This window comes from Stigmatopora nigra, chromosome 1 (assembly GCF_051989575.1).
Source record: "Stigmatopora nigra isolate UIUO_SnigA chromosome 1, RoL_Snig_1.1, whole genome shotgun sequence".
NCBI classification, from domain to species: Eukaryota; Metazoa; Chordata; class Actinopteri; order Syngnathiformes; family Syngnathidae; genus Stigmatopora; species Stigmatopora nigra.
Window position 1 is genome coordinate 2,051,263 of NC_135508.1, and position 25,561 is coordinate 2,076,823.

Sequence of the window (25,561 nt, forward strand, 5' to 3'; positions counted from 1 at the left end):
AAGGTTTTTTGTTTAAAAAATGACCACGTATAGTAAGGTTTTTTGTTTAAAAAATGACCACGTATAGTAAGGTTTTTTGTTTAAAAATGACCATGTATAGTAAGGTTTTTTCTTTAAAAAATGACCACGTATAGTAAGGTGTTTTTGTTTAAAAAATGACCATGTATAGTAAGGTTTTTTCTTTAAAAAATGACCACGTACAGTAAGGTTTTTTCTTTAAAAAATGACCACGTATAGTAAGGTTTTTTGTTTAAAATATGACCACGTATAGTAAGGTTTTTTGTTTAAAAAATGACCACGTATAGTAAGGTCTTTTGTTTAAAAAATGACCACGTATAGCAAGGTTTTTTTTAAAAAAAAGTTTTTTTCTTTAAAAAATGACCATGTATAGCAAGGTTTTTTCTTTAAAAATGACCACGTATAGTAAGGTTTTTTGTTTAAAAATTGACAGGGTGTTTTTGTTAAAAAATAACTATGTATGGTAAGGCATTTCTGTGTTAAAAATGGCTATGGATAAAACGCTTTTTTGTAAACAAAACAAACAAACAAAAATCAACACACATAGTAAGGTTTTTATTTGTTAAAAAAAATGATCATGTGTAGTCCATTGTTTTTAACAGATGTGACAGATGATCCGTTTTGTGACATCAGGTTTTAGATCGTTTGTCTGTACTCTTTCAAAAAAAAAGGTATGAACACTCACACAAGGGAAAATATTATTGTACAATGATTTTCACTTAAAAAGCGATTGAACAAGTGATAATCGCTTCAAAACTTTGCAGAAGAGACTCTAAAAATAACCAAATTTATTTGAAATAGCCCTTAAGGAAAAGTAAAGACGATTAGGAAGGAACTTCTAATTCAGAATTCAGACAAGGTGTCTGTAATATCCAGGTCACATTTTCTCTGGAGGTCTGTAACTGTTCTCTTAATATTTTCATAATGGGATTTTTAATTTTGATTGATGGCATGCCTGTCAAATCAACTTGTTCCCAAGAGAGATTGAGGGCACTTGAATGTTACATTTTCCAAGCGGAATGTAAAGTCTCCCGAAAGCAGACGATGACCACCACGTTTAAACATGATGAAGAGTTCACTTTGAGTTTAAAGGAATCCTTTTTGGAATTATTTCACAAATTAAATGTAATGATGATTCATTTCTTTTGGTGGTAAAATCATGATCGAAGACTTTTGCTCACGAGAATTATCAGACTGACGGTAAGGGTTAGGGTGTTTAAATACATTAGGGTTAGGGTTAGTTTAGGGTTAGGGTGTGTTTAAATACAAAATGGTTAGGGTTGGGGTTATGGCTAGGGTTAGGGTTATGGCTAGGGTTAAGGTTATGGCTAGGGTTAGTTTAGGGTTAGGGTGTGTTTAAATACAAAATGGTTAGGGTTAGGGTTATGGCTAGGGTTAGGGTTGGGGTTAGGGTTAGGGTGTGTTTAAATACAAAATGGTTAGGGTTAGGGTTAGGGTGTGTTTAAATACAAAATGGTTAGGGTTGGGGTTAGGGTGGGTTAGGGGTTAGGGTTAGGGGTTAGGGTGTGTTTAAATCCAAATGGTTAGGGTTGGGGTTAGGGTGTGTTTAAATACAAAATGGTTATGGTTATGGCTACGGTTAGGTTAGGGTGTGTTTAAATACCAAAGGTTAGGTTTATGGCAAGGGTTAGGTTAGGGTTAGGGTGTGTTTAAATACAAAATGGTTAGGGTTGGGGTTAGGGTGTTTTTATATAGAAAATGGTTAGGGTTATGACTAGGGTTAGGGTTGGGGTTAGGGTGTGTTTAAATACAAAATGGTTAGGGTTAGGGTTATGGCTAAGGTTAGGGTTAGGGTCAGGGTGTGTTTAAATACAAAATGGTTAGGGTTATGACTAGGGTTAGGGTGTGCTTAAACACAAAATGGTTAGGGTGTGTTTAAATACAAAAGGGTTAGGGTTAGCTTTTTTCTATTGTTATTTTTGAAAGCCTTTCTATAGATGGTCATTTCCCAATGAATATAAAATTACTTGGCTATGGGTTAGGTTCCTCCAAAGTCAGGAATGCAGGGGAATACAGAATTCAAGCAGTTGGGTCAACCTGGATTTTAACCCAGGACCTCCACTCCATGGGCAATCGTCTAACCACTCATCCACTGGGCCATCTACATAGTCATTTATTCATAAAAAAATGACCATGGATAGTAATTCTAAGCCTAATTGTTATTTCTTCACAGCCACATGACACTGTTTTGCTAATTTATGCAAATTGTTAGCGACTGTCCACAGAGCAATTTTCTTGTAGACAGTAATTTAAACTTTACACTTTAGGACTCTTAAAAAATAGGCAGAAAACATTGAAGGATTTTTTTTATAGCAAAATGCGCACCTATAAATGTCATCAAATTTGGTCTAATCTACATTTTCAGTGACCATATTAGCATTAAAATGAGCAAAAAGGGTGAGAAATCAAATGTAATCTGTACATAACTGTCATAGAATGCATTTGAGACAAGTATTAAATTTGTTGTTTTTGGTTGAAAATGCTCTTGAAGCGCTAAAATCAAGACAGCAGGTCTTAAAATCACTTATTATTTATGTTCCACTTGTTATTAATTATGGGTTCATTTTTTTTCAAGTCATGTTGACAAGGTACAACTTAAGCTAATATCGCAAGATGAAAATAGACAACTGTCCTTTTCACCCTTTTAAAAAAACACAATTTTCTGGCACTTTTGTGACAATAAAAAACAATTTTACACAACAAAAGTGAAGACCAAGAGTTGTTAACATTGAGGATTCCTAGAAATTCTAGTCAGGACAAATGTCTTCCATAATAGAGCACTTCAATAACAACCCGAGTGTTGACATAAATGGAGGCAATTGGAAAAAAGAGGGAAACATTTTTAACCAAACGGCTTTGCCTTTTTCCCATTTTGCAGGGGGTGCTGGAGCTAACTACGGGCACCTGTGGACAGCCAATTGCAGGACACAAGAAGACGGACAACAAATTACATGTAGAAGCAATTTAGAGTGTCCATTCAGCCTATCATGCATGTTTTTGGGATGTGATAAGAAGACAAAATACCCATAGAAAACCCACATACGCCTGGGGAGAACATACACATTTTACCCTGTGAGAACCCACCTGGAATTGAATACTTGAGGTAGTTGGACGTTTGGTCGCCGGACATTTGGTTGCCCGGACGTTTGGTCACCTGGACGTTTGGTCGCCCGGACGTTTGGTCGCACGGTCGTTTGGTCGCCCGGACGTTTGGTCGCACGGTCGTTTGGTCGCCCGGATGTTTGGTCGCCCGGACGTTTTGGTCGCCCGGACGTTTTGGTCGCCCGGACGTTTTGGTCGCCCGGACGTTTGGTCGCCCGGACGTTTGGTCGCACGGTCGTTTGGTCGCCCGGATGTTTGGTCGCCCGGACGTTTGGTCGCCCGGACGTTTGGTCGCCCGGACGTTTTGTTCGCCCGGACGTTTGGTCGCCCGGACGTTTGGTCGCCCGGACATTTGGTCGCCCGGACATTTGGTCGCCCGGACGTTTGACAACATGAATGTGGGAAGAATCCGGAGTACCTGAAGAAAACCCACTCAGGCCCGGGGAGAACATGCAAACTCCACACAGGTGGACCAACCTGGATTTGAACCCAGGTCTCCCACTGTAAGGCCGAAGTGCTAACCGGGCCACCCTGGATGAATAACCGCCATACATATTCATTCATTTCTGTTATGGGAAAACATAATAACATGAGTCGTCCATCTTACACACCCTGTTCAAGTTCAAGTTTTATTCACCTTTTCCTAATAACTTTAATAATCTGTGAAAATGTCATGGCCATGGAATGGGGTACCAAGTCATTCAGGCCCATATTCACACACTTGGGAGCCTGTGGAAAGGGTCAATGTGGGATGAATACACATGGAGGACATTTTTAAACCTTTTTAGCTGTTGTTTTGTTCAAATCAATTGCCCAAAATTTGAAGATACAGTAATACCTTGACATACGAGTGTTCCGACATATGAGAAATTTGAGATATGAAGAAAATTAGGATCATTTTCGCTCTGAGATATGAGAAAAATTTAACATACCAGCATATGATGCGACGGCTAGGTGGTCTTTTTTCAAGCTACACTGTGATATTCATGGAGAGAGGGAGGGGCTTCTTTTAATGTGGATAAAGGAAACACGTTTGGTTGCCAGACGTTTGGTCGCCCGGATGTTTAGTCGCCCGGACGTTTGGTCCCCGGACGTTTGGTCGCCCGGACGTTTGGTCGCCCGGACGTTTGGTCGCCCGGACGTTTGGTCGCCCGGACGTTTGGTCGCCCGGACGTTTGGTCGCCCGGACGTTTGGTCGCCCGGACGTTTGGTCGCCCGGACGTTTGGTCGCCCGGACGTTTGGTCGCCCGGACGTTTGGTCGCTCGGACGTTTGTTCGCCCGGGTGAATATAATTTGGAGAGCTGGTTTCAACAGCAAACTCTCATGTTGTCAAACATCCGGCGACCAAGCGTCCGGGCGTCCAAACGCCCGGGCGTCCAAACGCCCGGGCGTCCAAACGCCCGGGCGTCCAAACGCCCGGGCGTCCAAACGCCCGGGCGACCAAACGTCCGGGCGTCCAAACGTCCGGCGACCAAACGTCCGGGCGACCAAACGTCCGGGCGACCAAACGTCCGGGCGACCAAACGTCCGGGCGACCGAACGTCCGGGCGACCAAACGTCCGGGCGTCCAAACATCCGGGCGACCAAACGTCCGGCGACCAAACGTCCGGGTGACCAAATGTCCGTGTGACCAAACGTCCGGGAGCCTAGGTGGTGAATTAGAACAATTAAAAACATATTTTTCCATTGTAATATCGTTTTTTTTGTGTGTTTTGGTCAGAGGGTGGGAACAGATGAATTTGGATTTAATTATTATTGATTTCTGATAGTAAATTGACATATGAACTCAGTCCCGGAACACATTATGCTTGTATATCAAGGTATTACTGTATTGTATACACAGTATGTAATACAGGATGCAGAAAATCTGGAATATCTGTTCTGAAATGGCTATTTTGGTTCTATTTGTATATGATTTCAATTATTCTAAACTGGGCCTAAAATATGAATCGTCTTATAAGATCTAAGAAGTTTCTGCCATTTTTTTGTAAATCTATTTTTCCATGTATCTATTTTTAATGTCCCACAAATGATGACAACATTTCATTATATTCTTATCTAAAGAAAACAAGTCTCTTTGCACTAAACAACATTCAAAGTAAAACATGGCACATTACGACGTTTCCTTGGTAGTTTTTTTTCACATTTTTCTACTTTGAAATATCAAATCCTGTCAAAGCTATCATTTGTACATAAAATGCAACAAAAAAAAACGTTTCGGTCAACTAAAAACAACAAAGTGTATATTTATATAAGCTATAAATGTGTTCATATATCCTTTTGTTCTTTTTTTCGTTCGCTTTTTTGTGCAAATTCAGCAGAAAGACGAGTGGCACTGCACTAAAAGAGAAGAGGCAGTTTGGTGGTGATGGAATTAAACATGTTAACCAACCAAAAAGCAAGATTTTTAAACGAAGAAATCATACAAAAACTCCTTGTTTTCAGGTATGGAGGTTTTTTTTGTGTATGTGGGTGTGTGTGTATGTTTTTCTTTTAAAATCAGTGCCAAGAGGAAGTTTTTTTCCCAGTTATTCGTCCTCAGTATCCACCCTGATGAGAAGTTAAACTGGGAAATCGCAATCCCAAATTGGGACCATAACAGCCAAGACAAACAGACAGTTTTTTGTGGCAGTTTTTGTCTGTTGAATTTCTAACTCTGGTCCTGATTTTTTTTTTGTCCATAAAAGTCAACAACCAAGTTCTTCTGGACTGGACTCAACACAGTTGAGGACTCCATTTGGTTGTTTCCAGGCTTGGTTAATAGCTAAAAAAAACAACATCAAAAAAATCCATCCATTTTGCCGTCTTTTCGTTGACTTTGTCATTTGCTGTCCAAAAAAAACGTCCACAAAGTCCGATTTCACATGTCAGGGAGCGCAATGGCGTCCATGAAAAAGACTTCTTGCCCTGGTTAATCCAGAAAATTGAGGATTTTGGTCCTCAGCTAGCTAACGACATGGTGTCAATAACTTGCTCCAATTTTCCACGTAGCCTCTGTCTTCGGGACTGTTCGTCTTTCTGTAACGCTGATAGGATCTGTAACGTAAGAAGATTTTTAACCTATTTGCTGCATTCTTACCCAGATATCACAAGGTTACAGTGGTACCTTGACATTTGAGCAGTTTGAGATAAGATTAAAATTTTGAGCAGATGTTTATCTTGAGATACGAGTAGAATTTTTAGCAAATACTTATCTTGAGATACGAGTAAAATTTTTAGCAAATATTTATCTGGAGATACGAGTAAAAAATTTAGCAAGTATTTATCTTGAGATACGAGTAAAAATTTTAGCAAATGTTCATCTTGAGATACAAGTAAAAATTTTAGCAAATATTTATCTTGAGATACGAGTAAATTTTTTAAACAAATATTTATCTTGAGATACGAGTAAAATTTTTAGCAAATACTTATCTTGAGATACGAGTAAAAAATTTAGCAAATATTATCTTGAGATACGAGTAAATTTTTTTAGCAAATATTTACCTTGAGATACGAGCAAACATTTTAGCAAATATTTATCTTGAGGTACGAGTAAAATTTTTAGCAAATATTTATCTTGAGATACGAGTAAAATTTTTGGCAAATATTCATCTTGAGATACGAGTAAAATTTTGGGCAAATATTCATCTTGAGATACGAGTAAAATTTTGGGCAAATATTCATCTTGAGATACGAGTAAAATTTTGGGCAAATATTCATCTTGAGATACGAGTAAAATTTTGGGCAAATATTCATCTTGAGATACGAGTAAAATTTTTGGCAAATATTCATCTTGAGATACGAGTAAAATTTTGGGCAAATATTCATCTTGAGATACGAGTAAAATTTTGGGCAAATATTCATCTTGAGATACGAGTAAAATTTTGGGCAAATATTCATCTTGAGATACGAGTAAAATTTTGGGCAAATATTCATCTTGAGATACGAGTAAAATTTTGGGCAAATATTCATCTTGAGATACGAGTAAAATTTTGGGCAAATATTTATCTTGAGATACGAGTAAAATTTTGGGCAAATATTCATCTTGAGATACGAGTAAAATTTTGGACAAATGTTTATCTTGAGATACGAGTAAAATTTTGAGCAAATGTTTATCTTGGATAGGAGACAAATTTTGAGATAAGAGCAGACAGTGGACACCAGAGGCTGCTCATAAGAACATCATGGAAACTGTCTTTCCCATCGCAACTCCCTCGTGTAATGTATTTGTGACCACTAGGCAGAGTGTTGCATTTTTTTCAGTGTTTTTTTCACTTCAGTCAGTGCGAATGGCGGAGCTTGTTCGCTAATATGAGAGGAGTATATACTACTTCTCGATGGTAAGTGGTGGTGCGTTATGCTATTGTGAGGACATTTTTGTGCATCATTTTGGGAATATTTTGAAGGGAAGACAAAAGCAAACAACCCTCGATAGGTTGTATCTGAAAGTCAGGGTGGAGGCGGGGCTAAATAGAGCCAAGAAAGGTATCAAAATGTGAAGCAAAATTAGAATTAAGTTTAGTGTAAGGTTAGAATAAACTTATTTTTGAGTGTATTTACATCGTAATCCAATTCATTTCAATTCGTTTATGTTATGTTACGGGCTTGTTGCCGTGCAAAAAGTCTCCCCTTTGCGAAATCCGTCTAATTTTAATTAGATTAAAAACATTTTAGTAGTATTAGATCGCTAGTTATATGTTACTTTGTTAATAGATGGTGAATTTGAGCAAATAATAATGATTTTCCTATTCAATATCCTGTTTTGGGTGATTTTTTAGAAGGTTTGAACAAATTAATTAGTTTTTAGTTCATTTCTATGGGAAACATTCATTCGACTTACGAATAAATCGACATACTAGCTCAGTCCCGGAACACATTAAGCTCATATCTCGAGGTACCACTGTATACCGAATGTTCATCCCCCATACAAAACAGCATAGGCATAAGCTAACTAATGCTAATTTGAGCTTAATGCCCATGATTCCATTTAAAACTGATTACAAGTTGAAATGCAATGAAAAGAGGATGAGTAGTTCGGCATTTATCTTCACAGTACTGGATGGACATGTACTTATATACACATCTTTACTATGGGATGTTACTAGCTACCTTCTCCTTGATAATAGACCATAATGAAGGGGATCAAATGGTTTGAATGAAGCCAGCTGCAAAGCAATGACTATAATACCGCTTTAATAGATGGATGAAGAGGAAGGAAGGAAATGAAGAGGAGGCTGCAACTTCTCATCTTTCATCATTTTACGTGATAAAGTGGAGTAAATCAAAGGTTTGATGAGAATATATATATATAGCCGTCCGTCACGAGTCACGAGAGGCGAGTAAAAAAAAGTTGAGGGCTTAAGCTGGAAAGGAAATAACCATAGCGTGAAAATAAGAAGAGGATGTAAGAGAGTGATGCTGTATATGAGGATATATATTGTAAAATGTAACCTTGGTGCTTGCAATATTACCCTTTTAACATTATAAATGGGGTAGATGAAGCTATGCAGGTTTAACAGTCATTGGAAGAAGAGCGGCAAGGCTGAAGTCATGAAGACCGTTTGCCCTTGTGCTTTATTGGAGGCGGTTTTAATTCGGGGTATGGTTTATATATAGAGTGGAACCTCACCTGCAATGTTCCTTCTAAGATATGTATGTTAAAGTGGCGGTCGGAGGGCCAAATGTGGCCCGGTGCATCGTTTTGTGTGGCCCGGGAAAGTAAATGATGAGTGCGGACTTTCTGTTTTAGGATTAAATTAAAGTGAAGAGTATAGATGTATATTACATTTACTGATTTTCGCCCTATTAAATCAATAATTGTCATTTTTTTAGACATTTTTTTGGTGTTTTTAGTTCAAAAATTATTTTGTAAAATCTAAAAATATATAAAAAATGTGTATCAGTATAGATGTATATTAGATTTCCTGATTTTCTCCCTTATTAAATCAATAATTTTAATGTTTTAATCAATTTTTTTGTGTTTTAGTTAAAACAATGATTTTTTTAAATTGCAAAATATATTTAAAAAAATGTATCAGTATATATGTATATTAGATTTCCTGATTTTCTCCCTTATTAAATCAATAATTTTAATGTTTTAATCAATTTTTTTGTGTTTTTAGTTAAAAAAATCATTTTGTAAAATCTAAAAATATATAAAAAATTTGTATCAGTACAGATGTATATTAAATTTCCTGATTTTCCCCCTTTTAAATCAATAATTGTAATTTTCTAATCATTTTTTTCAGTTTTTAGTTCAAAAATTATTTGCAAAATCTAAAAATATATTTAAAAAATGCGTATCAGCATAGATGCATATTAAATTTCCTGATTTCCCCCTTTTAAATCAATAATTGTATTTTTTAATCAATTTTTTTCTGTGTTTTTAGTTCAAAAAATACTAAAAATAAATTTTAAAAAAACTAAAATAAAAATTGTTTTAGATCTATAAAAAACTGAATATTCAGGGCTTTTAATCCCATTCTTTTAATCCATTTATTAAAAAAAAATCTAATTATTATATCTGTAATGATTACCTTTTTCTGCGCCCCCTAGCGGCTAATACAATAACTACAATTTTTAAAGAAAAATCATATTTTTTTTATACAATGCAGCTTTCTTCCCCGGGCCGTACCAAACCACCAGACGGGCCGGATCCGGCCCGCGGGCCGTATGTTTGACACCACTGGACTAGATCATATATGGGTAGTTGACATGCACTTGCTTATAGCAGGTGTAATACTGATGTGTGCCTATAGTGGGCATTTATGATGTTGCTCACAGTGTTTTTCTGTGTGCTAAGTGCTTGAAGTATGACCAGATATGAAAAATTAAAAAGATTACTCACCTCGTCTTTGTATTTGATGATGTAAGAGTAGATTTCGTGTAGTGCAGACATGCTGTTGAATTGGCTGAGATGAAGGCGGGACTGCTCTGCTAGGTAGGCACTCATGTCCTGATCGCTGATGGCCGGCATTCGGGATATGTCGGCGTAATATCTACAAGATGGAATCAACACCGACTCGTTATTGTCATCCGTATTAATATTGCTGGACAGATAAGGCGGGCGAGGAAATCAAAATAAAATGTCAGACGCGACTCAAAGAGTGAAATGCAAACCATTTTTTTTGCGGGGAGGCGGCAGCTTGAGAGTGATAGCCAAATAAAAACATTCATTTACAGAGGTGCATTATTCATCTAGTTCAAGGCAAAGGTTAGTTGTGGTGTGTTAAAAAGAAATGGAGATGAAATTGCAGAAGTGAAGGAATGGAGATGGAATTGAAGAAAGTAAAGAATTGGGGTTAAATTGGATTGTGAGATTGGGTATGAAAAGTTTATGTGGCGATTTTGGGGTTGTTTGTTTTGTGTGAAGGATATGCGACATTTTAATTTATGATATATGAAAAGCTTATGACTTGACAGGTATTAAAATTGATAAGTTATCAAATGACTAATTAGCATGTTGTTTATTTTTACTGTTTATTATAACGTTTGTTTGTTCTTGGTCCCTGATTTAAAAAAAAAAACATTTAAAAAACTAGTTTAGCCTATTGTGCTAACTAGCTATGGTTAGATTGACCGAGTTGCATTAAAAGAATTCTGAGAATTCTTTTTTTTAAAGCTAGTTTAGCCTAGCATGCTAACTGGCTATGTTTAGATTGAACGAGTTGCATTAAAATAATTCTGAGAATTGTTTATAAAAAGCTAGTTTAGCCGAGAATGCTAACTAGCTATGTTTAGATTGACCGAGTAGCATTAAAAGAATTTTGAGAATTTTTCTTATATTTTTTAAAAGCTAGTTTAGCCTAGCATGCTAACTGGCTATGTTTAGATTGACTGATTTTCATTAAAATAATTCTGCAATTTTTTTATTTAAAAAAAAGCTTGTTTAGCCTAGCATGCTAACTAGCTATGTTTAGATTAACCGAGTTGCAATAAAATATTTCTGAGATTTTTTTATTTTTTATTTAAAAGCTAGTTTAGCCTAGCACGCTAACTAGCTATGTTTAGATTGACAGAGTTGCATTAAAATAATTCTGAGAATTCTTTTTTTTAAAGCTAGTTTAGCCGAGCATAATAACTGGCTAATTTAGATTGACTGATTTGCATTAAAATAATTCTAATATATTTTTTTAAAGCTAGTTTAGCCTAGCATGCTAACTGGCTATGTTTAGATGGACCAAGTTGCATTAAAATAATTCTGAGACTTTAAAAAAAAAAAAAGATAATTTAGCCTAGCATGCTAACTAGCTATGCTTAGATGATCGAGTTGCATTAAAATAATTCTTATATATATTTTTAAAAAGCTAGTTTAGCCTAGCATGCTAACTGGCAATGTTTAGATTGACCGAGTTGCATTAAAATAATTCTGAGAATTTTTCTTTTTTTCTAGAAGCTAGTTTAGCCTAGAATGCTAATTAGCTAAGTTTAAATTGACCTAGTTGCATTTAAAAAATCTTAATTTAAAAAAAAAGATAGTTTAACCTAGCATGCTAACTGGCTATGTTTAGATTGACCAAGTTGCATGAAAATAATTCTTATATATATTTTTAAAAAGCTAGTTTAGCCTAGCATGCTAACTGGCAATGTTTGATTGACAGAGAGATTGACAGAGTTGCATTAAAATAATTGAAAATTTTTCTCTTTTTTAAAAAAGCTAGTTTATTCTAGCATGCTAACTAAGTTTAGATTGACCTAGTTGCATTACAAAAATCTTATATATTTATATATATTTTTTTTGAAAGCTTGTTTAGCCTAGCATGCTAACTAGCCATGTTCAGATAGACCAAGTCGCATTAAAAGAATTCAAGCACCTACTCAATACTTCACACTAGCACGCCTGGAGTTAAGGAGGAAGTAGCCTTGAAAAGCTACTTAGAGATTAATAGACTCGAAAGGCAACTACAGCAAGCATCAGTGGCGCATAACTTATCTCCTGCTCAGTAACATTTGGCTCTTGAATAAAAGATGAAGGGGTGAACCGAGGTCTGTTTTCAGTGAGCGGTAAATAATGTCACAGTTGCAACAAATCCTCCTATCACCTGTGTCTTTTCCATCCCTACTTGATGAGCAAGATCAAAAAAATATATATCTAGGGGAATCGGATATTTGCATATTGTATATTAATGAGCCGGGGATGCCAGATCCTGATTTTGAAAAGATGCAAGAAAGCAGAAAATTGTTTCGTATACATTGTAGAAGACGTCGTGGAGTTAGCTACCTGTTTATATTTTCACAAACAACCAAAGTCCAGGTCTTTGAGGAATACAGTGTTCCCTCGGTTATCGCGGTTAATGGGGAACGGGACCCCCCCCGCAATAGCTGCGTTTCCGCGAAGTAGGCGTGCCCCTTAAAAAATGCTTAAAGAAACGTGTAATACGTGCACAAAAGCACCACCAAGCAAAAACATCATAGTAGTCCGGATGGAGGATATTCTGCAGTTTTTTTGCACGTAAGAAACTTCGTTATTGGGAGTTGTGAACATTGTTATTTTGGGCGGTGAAGATGCGCCTGTAAACAGCCATGACGTCATCAATGCCATTCCTGAACTCTCACCATGTTATTGACCATTTCTTTGATGCAATTACTAATTCTTATTGAATATTTTGTTTCCACCTCTTGTAAAATGATGTAATTTATCATTTTAATTTAATATCTTTACATTTTTTATTTATTTTTTTCCTGAAAAAAATCCGCAAAGAGTCCGTGATAGCTGAAGCGCGAAGTAGTGAGGGAACACTGTAGTTTTCTCTGATCTGAATATGTTTTTTTTCACTTTTGTATTGCAGTTTTTGGAATTGAACTTTGTCTGTATGTGAGTTAAGATTTACCTCTCCACCCAATTCTTGTAGTTGGGGATGTCTTTAGCGTAGAGAAGCTTGTTGGATGGCGAATCTTTGCCCAGTTTGTGTTCAGAAGTTGAACAGGAATCCATAAAAGTCTGGGCTACCACCGACAGACAGGCATCTGTGATGCTGTTCTTTTGAATATCGAACACAAATTGAGGATTCTTGATCACATTCACCCAGAAGCGTAGAGGAAGGCTGTAGAAAGTCGAAGAAGAAAACATGTTATTGACCATATTTGTATTTTATTTGGACACTCTAGATTGCCCCTTAGCTACGAGTAATTGTTTGTTAGTCTCATTGTAGCCTGCAATTGGCTGGCCACGAATTCAGGCTATACCCCGCCTGGTACCCATAGTTAGCTGGGATACGCTCCAGCACCCCATGTGACCCTTTGTAAGGATAAGAGATTCAGAAGATGAATTAATGAATAAAAAATATCACAAAGTACAATAGTAAAATATGCCAAATTGTAGCATATGATTTCCAAACAGGTTTGAAGTGTCCAAGATCAATGTATCACTTAACGAGTAGCTGTCATCACTCGTTCGTCCAGCACCCCCCATGACCCTTCTCAGGATAAATGGTCCAGAAAATCAATTTATAAAACACACATCACATAGTATAATCGTAAAAATATGCCAAATTTTAGCATATTTTTCCACACACGTTTGAAGTGTCCAAGATCAATGTATCACTTAACGAGCAGCTGTTATCACTCGTTCGTTCAGCAACCTCCCGTGACCCGGTTCAGAAAATTAGATGAGATAACCCCCTCCCATGAACTTCAACTACTAAAACTACTACTTTCAGATAATAAGATGCCATTTTTTCTCTCTCTGGGGGTCGCAGGGGGTGCTAGAGCCTATCCAAAGCCAATTATGGGCAAAAGGGTGTTCATGTGTTCTTTTGTCATCAATTATATATATATTTTTAAAGTCATGTTGACAGTTACAACTCAATCAAATATAGCGAGCTGGAAAAAGTCGGGTGGGGGTGCTGGAGCTTATCCCAAATAACTACGAGCACCAGGCCAGCCAATCACAGGGCACAAAAAGACAAATAACATAACCAAAAAAGGCAAATGCCATACAATGATGCATTCATGCACTTTATAATCAGATGCGCCTTGTGTATGGAAATAAAATGTCATTTAAGAATAATTTATAAAAAAAAATATTGCATAATGGCTTAAAAAAATTGCAATAGCGAATATTGCTCATATTTACTTGTTGGTTGGACAGTAGTCGAAAATTTAGTTTTGAGTACCATATTTTTTTACTTATGGTACGATATAAAAATAGGTCCAAAAAACAACAACAACAAAAAAACAGTGGTACAAGAAGTTCATGTTTACCAGTTGCTTTTCCAGGTGTGCCGTACATCATAATCTGTGATGTTGTGTTTGTCTGCTTGCTCATCAAGGAAGTCAAACATGTACTTAATAGCCAGCGGCAAGGCGCTGCCTCTGTGGGCTGTGCTGAATATGGTCTCAAACAGGTCGTCTACAAACTTCTGTAATGTGCCCTGAATAGGAAACAAAATGTCTCATTAGGTATACCACAAACTTTTGCCCGGCAACGCCCTGGTTACATAACATAAACTCATTTAAATGAACTTGGATTACAATGCAGACACACTAAAAATGAGTTTAATCTAACTTTAAACTAAACTTAATTCTAATTTTGTTTTAAATTTTGATACCTTTCTTCTCCCAAGTTGGCTCTTTAAGCCCCGCCTCCACCCTGACTTTCAGATGCTACCTATCGAGGGTTGTTTGCTTTTGTATTCCCTTCAAAATATTCCGAAAATGATGCATACAAATGTCCTCACAATAGGATAACGCACTACCACTTTCCAACGAGAGGTAGTATAGACTCCTCTCGTATTAGCGAACAAGCTCCGCCTTTAGCACTGACTAACGAGGAAAAAAAACACTGAAAAAATGCAAGGCTCCGCCCATTGCTCGTACAGACATTACACGAGGGAGTTGCGACGGTAAAAACAGTGGCCATGATGTTCTTATGAGCTGTATACCCATACAGTGTTCCCTCGCTTATTGCGGTTAATGGGGACCGGGACCACCCGCGATAAGTGGATTTCCGCCAAGTAGGGATTCCCTTCAAAAATGCTTAATTTGAATTTAATTCAATTCTTTTTATTTTTGTATTTTTTATTTTATTTTTTTTATTTTTATTTTTTAAATTTACCCCCCCTGTATACAGTACACCATATAGAATACGGGTAGAGAGAGTGAAATTCATGTTATAACAAAAAAAATGTAAAATATGTGGTTTCAATGTAATATTTGTATTTTTTTTTCCCAAAAAAAATCTGCGAAGCTCTGAGTCCGCGGTAGCTGAACCGCGAAGTAGCGAGGGAACACTGTATATCCAAATTAATCTCTTATCTCAAGATAAAAATCTGCTCAAAAATTACTTGTATCTCAAATCGCTTGTATGTCGAGGTAGCACTGTGGACTCATACCTCTACTTACAAATGCATCTGTGTACGAAATGTTCTAGTTACAAAACCCTTTGATATAGAAATGAAACAAGATCCAAGTTATGAAATCTTTAGAAATATAAATGTATGTCCTGTATTCGTTGATTTATTTTGAAATTATCCCGCTAAAATTGTCATATATGTAAGAAAACACAGTAAATGAAAAACCAAAACCATATTCAGCTTGTCATCTCTTACTTTTGTAGCTAAGAGCCTTGTCAGGTAGATCTCAGAAACCATCTTACTACCCCGGTCGCCTTCCCTCTGGTCCGAATGGTCGTGGTTTTTCACCAAATGCCACAATTTAGTTCCACTTTCCAGGTCAGGGGTGATCATGGGTGTTCGTGATCGAAGACTGTCTGGACTGCTGGCTGTTCTCAGCATGCTTTCTACAACCACAAATGAAAGAAGAAAGCATATTATAAACTCTTCATTCATTCTACTTCATTCTTCCACTTCCCACAATATGCATAAAAGACTTAAAAAGAAAATGAAGACATCTACTATTCCCTAATGGCTAAGTTGAACTCCTCCCCAAAAAAAGGATAGTGGTTTCGTGTCATCTTTTTATAGTATGGCACTTTAGTATGCCAAATTTTTGCATATTTTTCCACACAAGTTTGAAGTGCCCATGATCAATGTATCACTTAGCGAGCAGCGGTCACCACTCGTTCGTCCAGCACCCCCCGTGACCCTTCTCAGGATAAACGGTCCAGAAAATGAATTTTTAAAACACACATCACATAGTATAATAGTAAAATATGCCAAATTCTAGCATATGATTTCCACACAAGTTTGAAGTGTCCAAGATTAATGTATCACTTAACGAGCAATGGTCACCACTCGTTTGTCCAGCACCCCCCGTGACCCTTCTCAGGATAAACGTTCCAGAAAATGAATTTTTAAAACACATATCACATAGTATAATCGCGAAATATGCCAAATTTTAGCATATTTTTCGACACAAGTTTGAAGTTTCCAAGATCAATGTATCACTTAGCGAGTAGCTGTCACCACTCGTTCGTCCAGCACCCCCCGTGACCCTTCTCAGGATAAACGGTCCAGAAAATGAATTTATAAAACACACATCACATAGTATAATAGTAAAATCTGCCAAATTCTAGCATATGATTTCCACACAAGTTTGAAGTGTCCAAGATCAATGTATCACTTAAAGAGCAGCTGTCATCACTCGTTCGTCCAGCACCCTCCCGTGACCCGGTTCAGAAAATTAGATGAGATAACCCCCCTGCCATGAAATTCATCTACTACAACTACTACTTTCAGATAATAAGATGCATTTTTTTTTCTCTCTGGGGGTCGCAGGGGGTGCTAGAGCCTATCCAAAGCCAATATGCATAAAAGACTTAAACAGAAAATGAAGATATCTACAATTCCCTAATGGCTAAGTTGAACTCCTCCTCCCCAAAAAAAGGATAGTGGTTTCGTTTCATCTTTTTATAGTATGGCACTTTTCCCTTTTTTTTATAGTTGCCTGTTCTCTTCTGTGTTTTATTATTCATGGAGAGAGTGTCAAAGTTGATTAGCGCCAAGCTAGGAGATTCGTATCTGCGACGGTTCGGCGTAAGAAGACGGAAATGGAGAGGTGAGGCGTACGGGGTTGGTCTGAGTTCGGGTAAAACATGGGGATAGATGAATGGGAATGCTGGAGATAGGCGAGAAATACGTGTTAGAGAGGCGGGGGGAATGGAATTGAGAGTAATGGGAGGGCATAGGCTCAAAAAGAGATAGATAGTCTCACTGGAGTGGTGTCTGTTGTTTTGGGTTTTTTTATGTTTGGAGGTCGCCAGAGGCTTTAATTCCAAACCCATCATGGACATATTTATCCAAAGCACTCGTCATTCTTACTAGTGGACTATTTGTTTAATAAAAATGGCCGTATCGGCTGCATTTTCTTGCATATTGACAGTCTCCACGTATATGCCGTACCCTTAAAATTGGGTTATAATCGTTGAATTTGATGATTTCTCTCGTATAAGCCGCCCCGATTCCACATTTTTGCCTCCATATTCATGGTTTTAATTGGGAGTACAAATGTGTTACTTTGAAGGGAAAATCTTAAGAAAAGTCATCGTTAATATTTTGCAGCTAACAAACTAAACACAAAAAAAACACCCAATGTTTTTAAAAAAATAATAAAACAATCAATGAATAAGCTGATAAACTATACCCTAGCATGCATGTTTTGGGGGTGTGTACATTGTTTGTCTCATCGAGCCCTGCGATTGGCCGGCCACCGATTCAGGGTGTCCCCCACCTGGTGGCCGTTGTTACTTGGGATAAGCTCCAGCACCCTCCACCCGACTCTTTTTAGCTCGCTATATTGGCTTGAGTTGTAACAGTCAACATGACTTTAAAACAATATATATATATATAATTGAGGACCAAAACACATGAACACCCTTGTGAGTGTAATCGGCTTTGGATAGGCTTCAGCACCCCCTGCGACCCCCAGAGAGAGAAAAAATAGCATCATATTATCTGTAGTAGTAGTTGAAATTCATGGGAGAGGGTTATCTCATCTCGTTTTCTGAACCAGGTCATGGGAAGGTGCTGGAGGAACAAGTGATGGCAGCTGCTCGTTAAGTGATACATTGATCTTGGACACTTCAAACTTGTGTTGAAACTATATGCTAGAATTTGGCAGATTTTACTATTATACTATGTTTTGTGCGTTTTATACATTCATTCATCTTCTGAATCTCTTGTTCACTTGTCTCACTTGGGTCATGGGGGTGCTGGAGCCAATCCCAACTGTCCCTGGGCCATAGGCAGGGGACAACACCCTGAATCAGTGGCCAGCGAATTGCAAGGAACAAGGAGACGGACGACCAATCACTCGTAGCTAGGAGCAATTTAGAGTGTCCAATCATCCTACCATGCATGTTTTTTTTTTGTGGGAGGAAACTGGAGTACCCGGAGGAAACCCACCCAGACCCGGGGAAAAAAGGTAGTTATATTCGAATACATTAGCGGTCATAGCAATTTAACAAATGCGTCATATTTTTAAGAATAGCAATCGCTCCTTTAATCTGATTTTTCATTTAACTCCACATTGGGGGATCTGTCAATCACTGCTGTCACTCATCCTCACTTCTTTGTCAGCTAGGTATTGAGGTGTCTTCTTTTATACCTCTCATTTACAGGCTGCTTGGAAATAGCCATTAAACAGCCTTGGCCTGAGGGGGTGATGGTGCTAGATAAAAAAAAAAAAAAAGGATTGCCATTGACCGAGATGGGAAAAAAAAGAAGAATGGAGGCTATGATTGCTGCCATCATAAACAGAAACAGCCAAAGAGAGAAAGTGAGAGAGAGAAAGATGGGGATCAAGTCAATAAGAAGGCAAGTACCGTATCTGCTGAGGCTCTTGGTGAAGGTGGATGAGTTAGAGATGTTATAGGCAGAGTTCTGCTTTGGCACCAGTGCGATTACGGAGCCATCTGTAACCTACACATTAAATGAAACCAGCAAAAAATGTTATTACTCCTGAGTGAAAACTTGCTTTGGTGCATTTTTACTTTCTGTGCCCATATTTGTGCCCCCTTCCCCGATACCTGATAGTGAGCCAGACTGTTGAGTCTTTTCCAGTCATTATCTATTTTCGTGGTGATGTCTTCATCCTGCAGAATAATTCGGGCCATTCGACCTTGACGCCATTCTTTAGATGAAGGATTTTTGTGAGGAAAATGGAAGGAAATATGGTGTTAGGATAAAGTTTCTGGGTTTTTTTGAGGGGGGGGGGGGTATTTAACTGGTACTTGAAGGATTTCAAGACCAAATATGTTATATGTTAATGGTTATTTTCAATTGAAAGATGAGTTGTTGCATATCTGGCAACCTCAGGCAACCAAATCCCTTATTATTAAATGCAATTCCACTTATTAAGCAATAATAAACCTTACAAATGCAATGTGGTATATATTTACTCACATAGGGCGCACTAAAAAGTCTAAAATTTAGCCAAAATGGACAGGGCGCCTAATGAGCCTTTTGTATAGACTAAATTTAAAGTTCTGTAGATGTCGCTATATGTTTCGGACAGCTTGACTGTCTGGGTACATTGCTTGCTGACGTGCTATATTTATATAGTGAAAACGCTGCATTGACTGACATCCATGCCAAAATGGGTTTTACAAAGAAAAACATACTTAAAAAAATCCTGTACAAATGTTGTTATATGGCGTACAAAATTGACAAATGTGTGTATTCCTATACAGCATGGAGCGCAATATTTACATGATTTAACCATAGTGATACAAACTATATCTCTCAAAGCAAGTTTACTTAGTTAAGTAAAATTGTATTCTTGGTTCGATTCCATTTCTGTTTCTTTGTTTTATCTACCGTATTTTCACGACTATAAGGCGCACTTAAAAGTCTTAAATTTTCTCCAAAATAGACAGTGCGCCTTATATATGGAAAAAACAGAAAACGAAAAACCACCACTGTCGGATATTAAAAAAAAACACAAACGCCTGAACTGAAACTGTTAAATATGCAGATGCCATCTTAGTTTACAACATCTTCCATCATATAGCTCCTCCCCATTGCAAGATTTTATACCAAAAAATCCAAAACATCAACAATGGCTGGCTCTAGAGGTGACTGTTAAGTAGTGAGTGCTTCATACCTGAAAGTCAATACCAATTACCGCATTTTTAGCACTATCAGGCGCACTTAAAAGTCTTAACTTTTCTCCAAAATAGACAGTGCGCCTTATAATACAGTGCACCTTATATATGAAAAAAATGTCATTCGTTGAGGGTGCGCCTTATAATGCGGTGCGCCTTATAGTCGTGAAAATACGGTACTTTGGATTTCTCATCATAACTATTCAGCAATCTCACCAATGTCCAACTTACATTTTTTCCCATATTTCATACATTTTTTGATCATTTCAAATTGTGTACGCCATATAACAACTTTTATATCGGGTAAAATAAAATCATTATATAAATATAGCGCGTCAGCAAGCAATGTACCCAGACAGTCTAGCTGTCAGCGACATACAGCGACATCTACAAAATCTTGAATTTACTACATACACAAGGCGCACCAACTGATTGGGAATTTTAGACTTTTAAGTACAGTTTATTATCACTTAATAAGGGGAATTGCATTCATTAATAAGGGGAGCAATTGGATGAGATTCCCAGCTATGTATTGGTCTCAAAGTAAAAAAAAAAAACTGGTAAAGTACTTTCTAGTGTGGCTTACCCAAGTCCATGTCCGAAGCCTTAGGCCTGAGAGAATATGGGCTGCCTTTATAGACAGCGTCTAGCAGCTTCTCTTTAACCTGAGTGACGGTGTCACAATTTAGACACTTAACGGTCACCTCAGAGGCGTTCTCGTTTTCTGGGTTCACGCAGTGCAATGTCTGGCACATGAAACAAAGAAGGGGTTGGAAAGTGTCACCCAGTTTAGAAAATAACAGCTTCAAGGCACCCACTGATAACCACATTGGAATACTGCTTAGAATTCATGAGGATTTTCTCAAAGTTAGGAGTGAAATAAATACATTAGTTCATTTTCTCAAACAGTTATCCCCACAAGGGTGGCGGGAGGGTGCTGGAGCCTATCCCAGCTAACTACAGGTACCGGGCCGGGAAGATTCTGAATTCTATCGACAGCCAATCACAGGCCAGTGGGAGATAAACAACCAATAGCTTGTAGCTAGGGGCAATTTAGAGTGTTCAACCAGCTAGCCTAGCATGCATATTTTTGGGTTGCTGGGGGAAAACTTAGTACCCGGTGACAACCCATGTAAGCTTGGGGCGATCGAACCCGCAACCCCAGAACTGTGAGGCCTGCAAACAATGGCAGGGACAAGTAATTAAGTTTTATTTTTACGTTTTATGCAAGATATGGTTAATTTTTTTCTTGAATTTCATGAATAGACTTGAAAATAAGTTTTATCTCTTGATCTTTTATTTTGAAATAAATGAGTGTATTACTCGTTTTGTTGTAAACTTGCAGTTTTATGCCTGTCAAGTCCAATTTATGCGCATATAAGCCATACCCTTGATTCAGTCATTATTTTTTAGCGACAAATACGGTCTATATGCGAGAAAATACAGTACTTAGTTTACAAGAACCCTAACCCCACCAAAAACACACATTTTAACACATTTTTAACACAATGAACATATGGAGCTAAATAATATTGTTCCTGCATGTCGACAGTTAATTTGTTAACTTTGTCAAATCCAATTTATGCGCATATAAGCCGTACCCTTGATTCAGTCATTATTTTTTAGCGACAAATACGGCCTATATGCGAGAAAATACAGTACTTAGTTTACAAAAACCCTAATCCCACCAAAAACATTTTCCACAATGAACAAACGTAGCTAAAAATATTGTTCTTGCACATCAACAGTTAATTTGTTAATTTTGCAAAGTCCAATTTATGTGCAAGTCCAATTTATGCGCATATAAGCCGTACCCTTGATTCAGTCATTATTATTTTTAGCGAGAAAATACATTACTTCGTTTACAAAAACCCTAACAGCCTAAACCCCCCTCCCCCCCAAACAAATCAAGGGTACGGTTTATATGCGCATACATTAAACTTAACAGGCATACAACTGCAAGTTAACAGACAAAACAAGTAATAGTCATTTATTTCAAAATAAAAGATCAAGTGATAAAAAAAAAAATATTATTCCTGCACATCAACAGTTAATTTGTTAACTTTGTCAAATCTAATTTATGCGCATATAAGCCGTACCTTTGATTCAGTCATTATTTTTTGAGGGACAAATACGGCCTATATGCGAGAAAATACGGTACTTAGTTTAGAATAACCCTAACCCCACCAAAAACACACATTTTAACACATTTTTTACACAATGAACATATGGAGCTAAATAATATTGTTCCTGCATGTCAACAGTTAATTTATCAACTTTGTCAAGTCCAATTTATGCGCATATTAGCCATACCCTTGATTCAGTAATTATTTTTTGAGAGACAAATACGCCCTATATGCGAGAAAATACGGTACTTAGTTTAGAATAACCCTAACCCCACCAAAAACACACATTTTAACACATTTTTTACACAAAGAACAAATGGAGCTAAATAATATTGTTCCTGCATGTCGACAGTTAATTTGTTAACTTTGTCAAATCCAATTTATGCGCATATAAGCCGTACCCTTGATTCAGTTATTATTTTTTAGCGACAAATACGGCCTACATGCGAGAAAATACAGTATTTAGTTTACAAAAACCCTAATCCCACCAAAAACATTTTCCACAATGAACAAACAGTTAAAAAATATTGTTCCTGCACGTCGACAGTTAATTTGTTAACTTTGTCAAATCTAATTTATGCAAATATAAGCCGTACGCTTGATTCAGTCATTATTTTTTGAGCGACAAATACGGCCTATTTGCGAGAAAATACGGTACTTAGTTCACAAAAACCCTAACGAACAGTTTACTCAATAAACAAATGGAGCTAAAAAAAATATTGTTCCTGCACAACAACAGTTAATTTGTTAACTTTGTCTAGTCCAATTTATGCGCATATAAGCCGTACCCTTGCTTCAGTCATAATTTTTTCCCCACAAATACGGCCTATATGCGAGAAAATACAGTACTTCGTTTACAAAAACCCTAAACCTAACCCCACAAAAATAAAAAAAAATCATGGGTACGGCTTTTAAGCGCATAAATTAAACCTGACAGGCATAAAACTGCAAGTTAACAGACGAAACAAGTAATACAGTCATTTATTTCAAAATAAAAGATCAAGTGATAAAAAAAAATATTACTCCTGCACATCGACAGTTAATTTGTTAACTTTGTCAAATCCAATTTATGCGCATATAAGCCGTACCCTTGATTCAGTCATTATTTTTTAGCGACAAATACGGCCTATATGCGAGAAAATACGGTACTTAGTTCACAAAAACCCTAACGAAGATTTTACTCAAACATATGGAGCTAAAAAAATATTGTTTCTGCACAACAACAGTTAATTTGTTAAATTTGTCAAGTCCAATTTATGCGCATATAAGCCGTACCCTTGCTTCAGTCATATTTTTCCCCCCACAAATACGGCCTATATGCGAGAAAATACGGTACTTAGTTTACAAAACCTAAAAAAATATTATTTCTGCACATCGACAGTTAATTTGTTAACTTTGGTGGTGTTGTAAGCCAAAAGGAGACAGGAACATTAAATTAAACTGACCAGCGTTTTGTAGTCAATCTGTTGCCTGATGAGCTTGTCCTCACTAAGAGAATAGCGAGCCTCTCCCGTGATGGCGTCTATTGGTCCTTTCTCCATCTGTTGCTTGATGGCACAGTGAAGCATGAAAAGAGGCTCGCCTGCACACTCCTGGTCAAAGGGAGGAGGACACGTATAAAGAGAAGGACTCCTGTGAGGAACCTATAAACTTGCAAAGCGATAGTCCGTAAAATAAATACATCAAAATGGTGAAAGGAAGCAACCTTGGCCTTTGACATTGTTGACTTCACTAAGAAATAAACATCTTAGTCAACGCATTTTCCGGACTATAAGTCACATTTTATTGTTAGTTTGGCCGAGCCTGCGACTAATTATTACCGTATTTTCACGACGATAAGGCGCACCGCAATATAAGGCGTACCCTCAAGGAATGACATTTTTTCCATATTTAAGGCGCACTGTATTATAGGGCGGGCGCACTGTCTATTTTGGAGAAAATTTAAGACCTCTAGAGCCAGCCATTGTTGATGTTTTGGATTTTTTGGTTCTAAAATCTTTCAGTGGGGGAGGAGCTATATGATGGAAGCCCGTTAGGCTTTTTAAACCGGCCCGCCGACGTTGTCCAAATAATGATTTTTTTCTTTCCCCTAGATGGCGCCGTCACACGGAAGCCAATGGCAGTAGCTGTGTCCACTCTTATTTGTTTTTCGTGTTTTAAAGCCCCTCTATCTTTTTTTTAAATGACATTTTAATATTTCTTAATACATTCCTTTTTACTTAACTTTGTACTTTACACTTTTTACTAGAGTGATGAATGATGAGTATGTTAATACTTTAGTCCATTTTTTCTGTTCATGTTTCATATGTACTGTTAACGGATGCATTTTTTTTATATGTATCGTATCTTGTGCTGACTCTGCCCATCTGTCACATTTTTAAAGTCAATGTGCTCCCCCGGGCCCAAAAGTTTACCCACCCATAGCCTAGCATGTATTTTTGGGGGATGTGGGAGAAAACTGGAGGACCCAGAGAAAACCCACCCAAACTCCAAACAGTGAGGTCCGACCTGGAATCGAACCCACAACCCCACAACTGTGGGGCTCACCACTCCACCACTTGTCCGCCATACAAATAAATATTGCGACCCTTCACCTCTTCACTACATAGCAAATTTTGAAAAAAATAGTTCATAAAGATGTCAAAATCAAAGGGAAGACAGATAAAAAAAATGGCGGAAGTCAGTACAAAAATATAATATAATATAATATCATATCATATAATATAATATAATATAATATACTATAATATAATATAATATAATATAATATAATATAATATACTATACTATACTATAATATAATATAATATAATATAATATAATATAATATAATATAATATAATATAATATAATATAATATAATATAATATAATATAATATAATATAATATAATATAATATAATATAATATAATATAATATAATATAATATAATATAATATAATATAATATAATAATATAATATAATATAATATAATATAATATAATATAATATAATATAATATAATATAATATAATATAATATAATATAATATAATATAATATAATAGCTCCAATAACCAGTTTGTTTTTTTGCGTTTTTTTTTTATTATCTCGGACATGTCTGGTCTACATAATCCGCAAAAAAACGAGGGATTACTGTAGTTTTTCCACTCTTCATTGAGTATTCTTTAGCTAGTACGCCTTATAGTCCCAAAAAATATGTCCTCATGAACAGAAGCATCTGGTCTACGACGCCTTGAATTGAATTGAATATTTTTAAAGAAAAATGCCTCTCAAAAAAAGCTCCAATAACCAGTTTGTTACTTTTCGAT

At 36.8% G+C, this 25,561-nt stretch overlaps 1 protein-coding gene across 1 annotated transcript in view; it reads right to left on the reverse strand.

The window, feature by feature from the left end:
* Positions 1–4,718: 4,718 nt before the first annotated feature.
* LOC144196622 (plexin-A1-like) overlaps positions 4,719–25,561 on the reverse strand; it is a 247,589-nt gene continuing 226,746 nt past the window's right edge. Inside the window, exons 25-33 of the mRNA XM_077716977.1 lie at positions 23,695–23,841; positions 20,710–20,869; positions 19,047–19,150; positions 18,843–18,939; positions 15,670–15,860; positions 14,324–14,493; positions 12,952–13,164; positions 9,969–10,119; positions 4,719–6,178 (exon numbers count right to left, since the gene is read on the reverse strand). Coding sequence (XP_077573103.1) covers positions 6,083–6,178; positions 9,969–10,119; positions 12,952–13,164; positions 14,324–14,493; positions 15,670–15,860; positions 18,843–18,939; positions 19,047–19,150; positions 20,710–20,869; positions 23,695–23,841 — 1,329 coding nt within the window. The 3' untranslated portion in view covers positions 4,719–6,082. The remainder of the gene's footprint in view (positions 6,179–9,968; positions 10,120–12,951; positions 13,165–14,323; positions 14,494–15,669; positions 15,861–18,842; positions 18,940–19,046; positions 19,151–20,709; positions 20,870–23,694; positions 23,842–25,561) is intronic.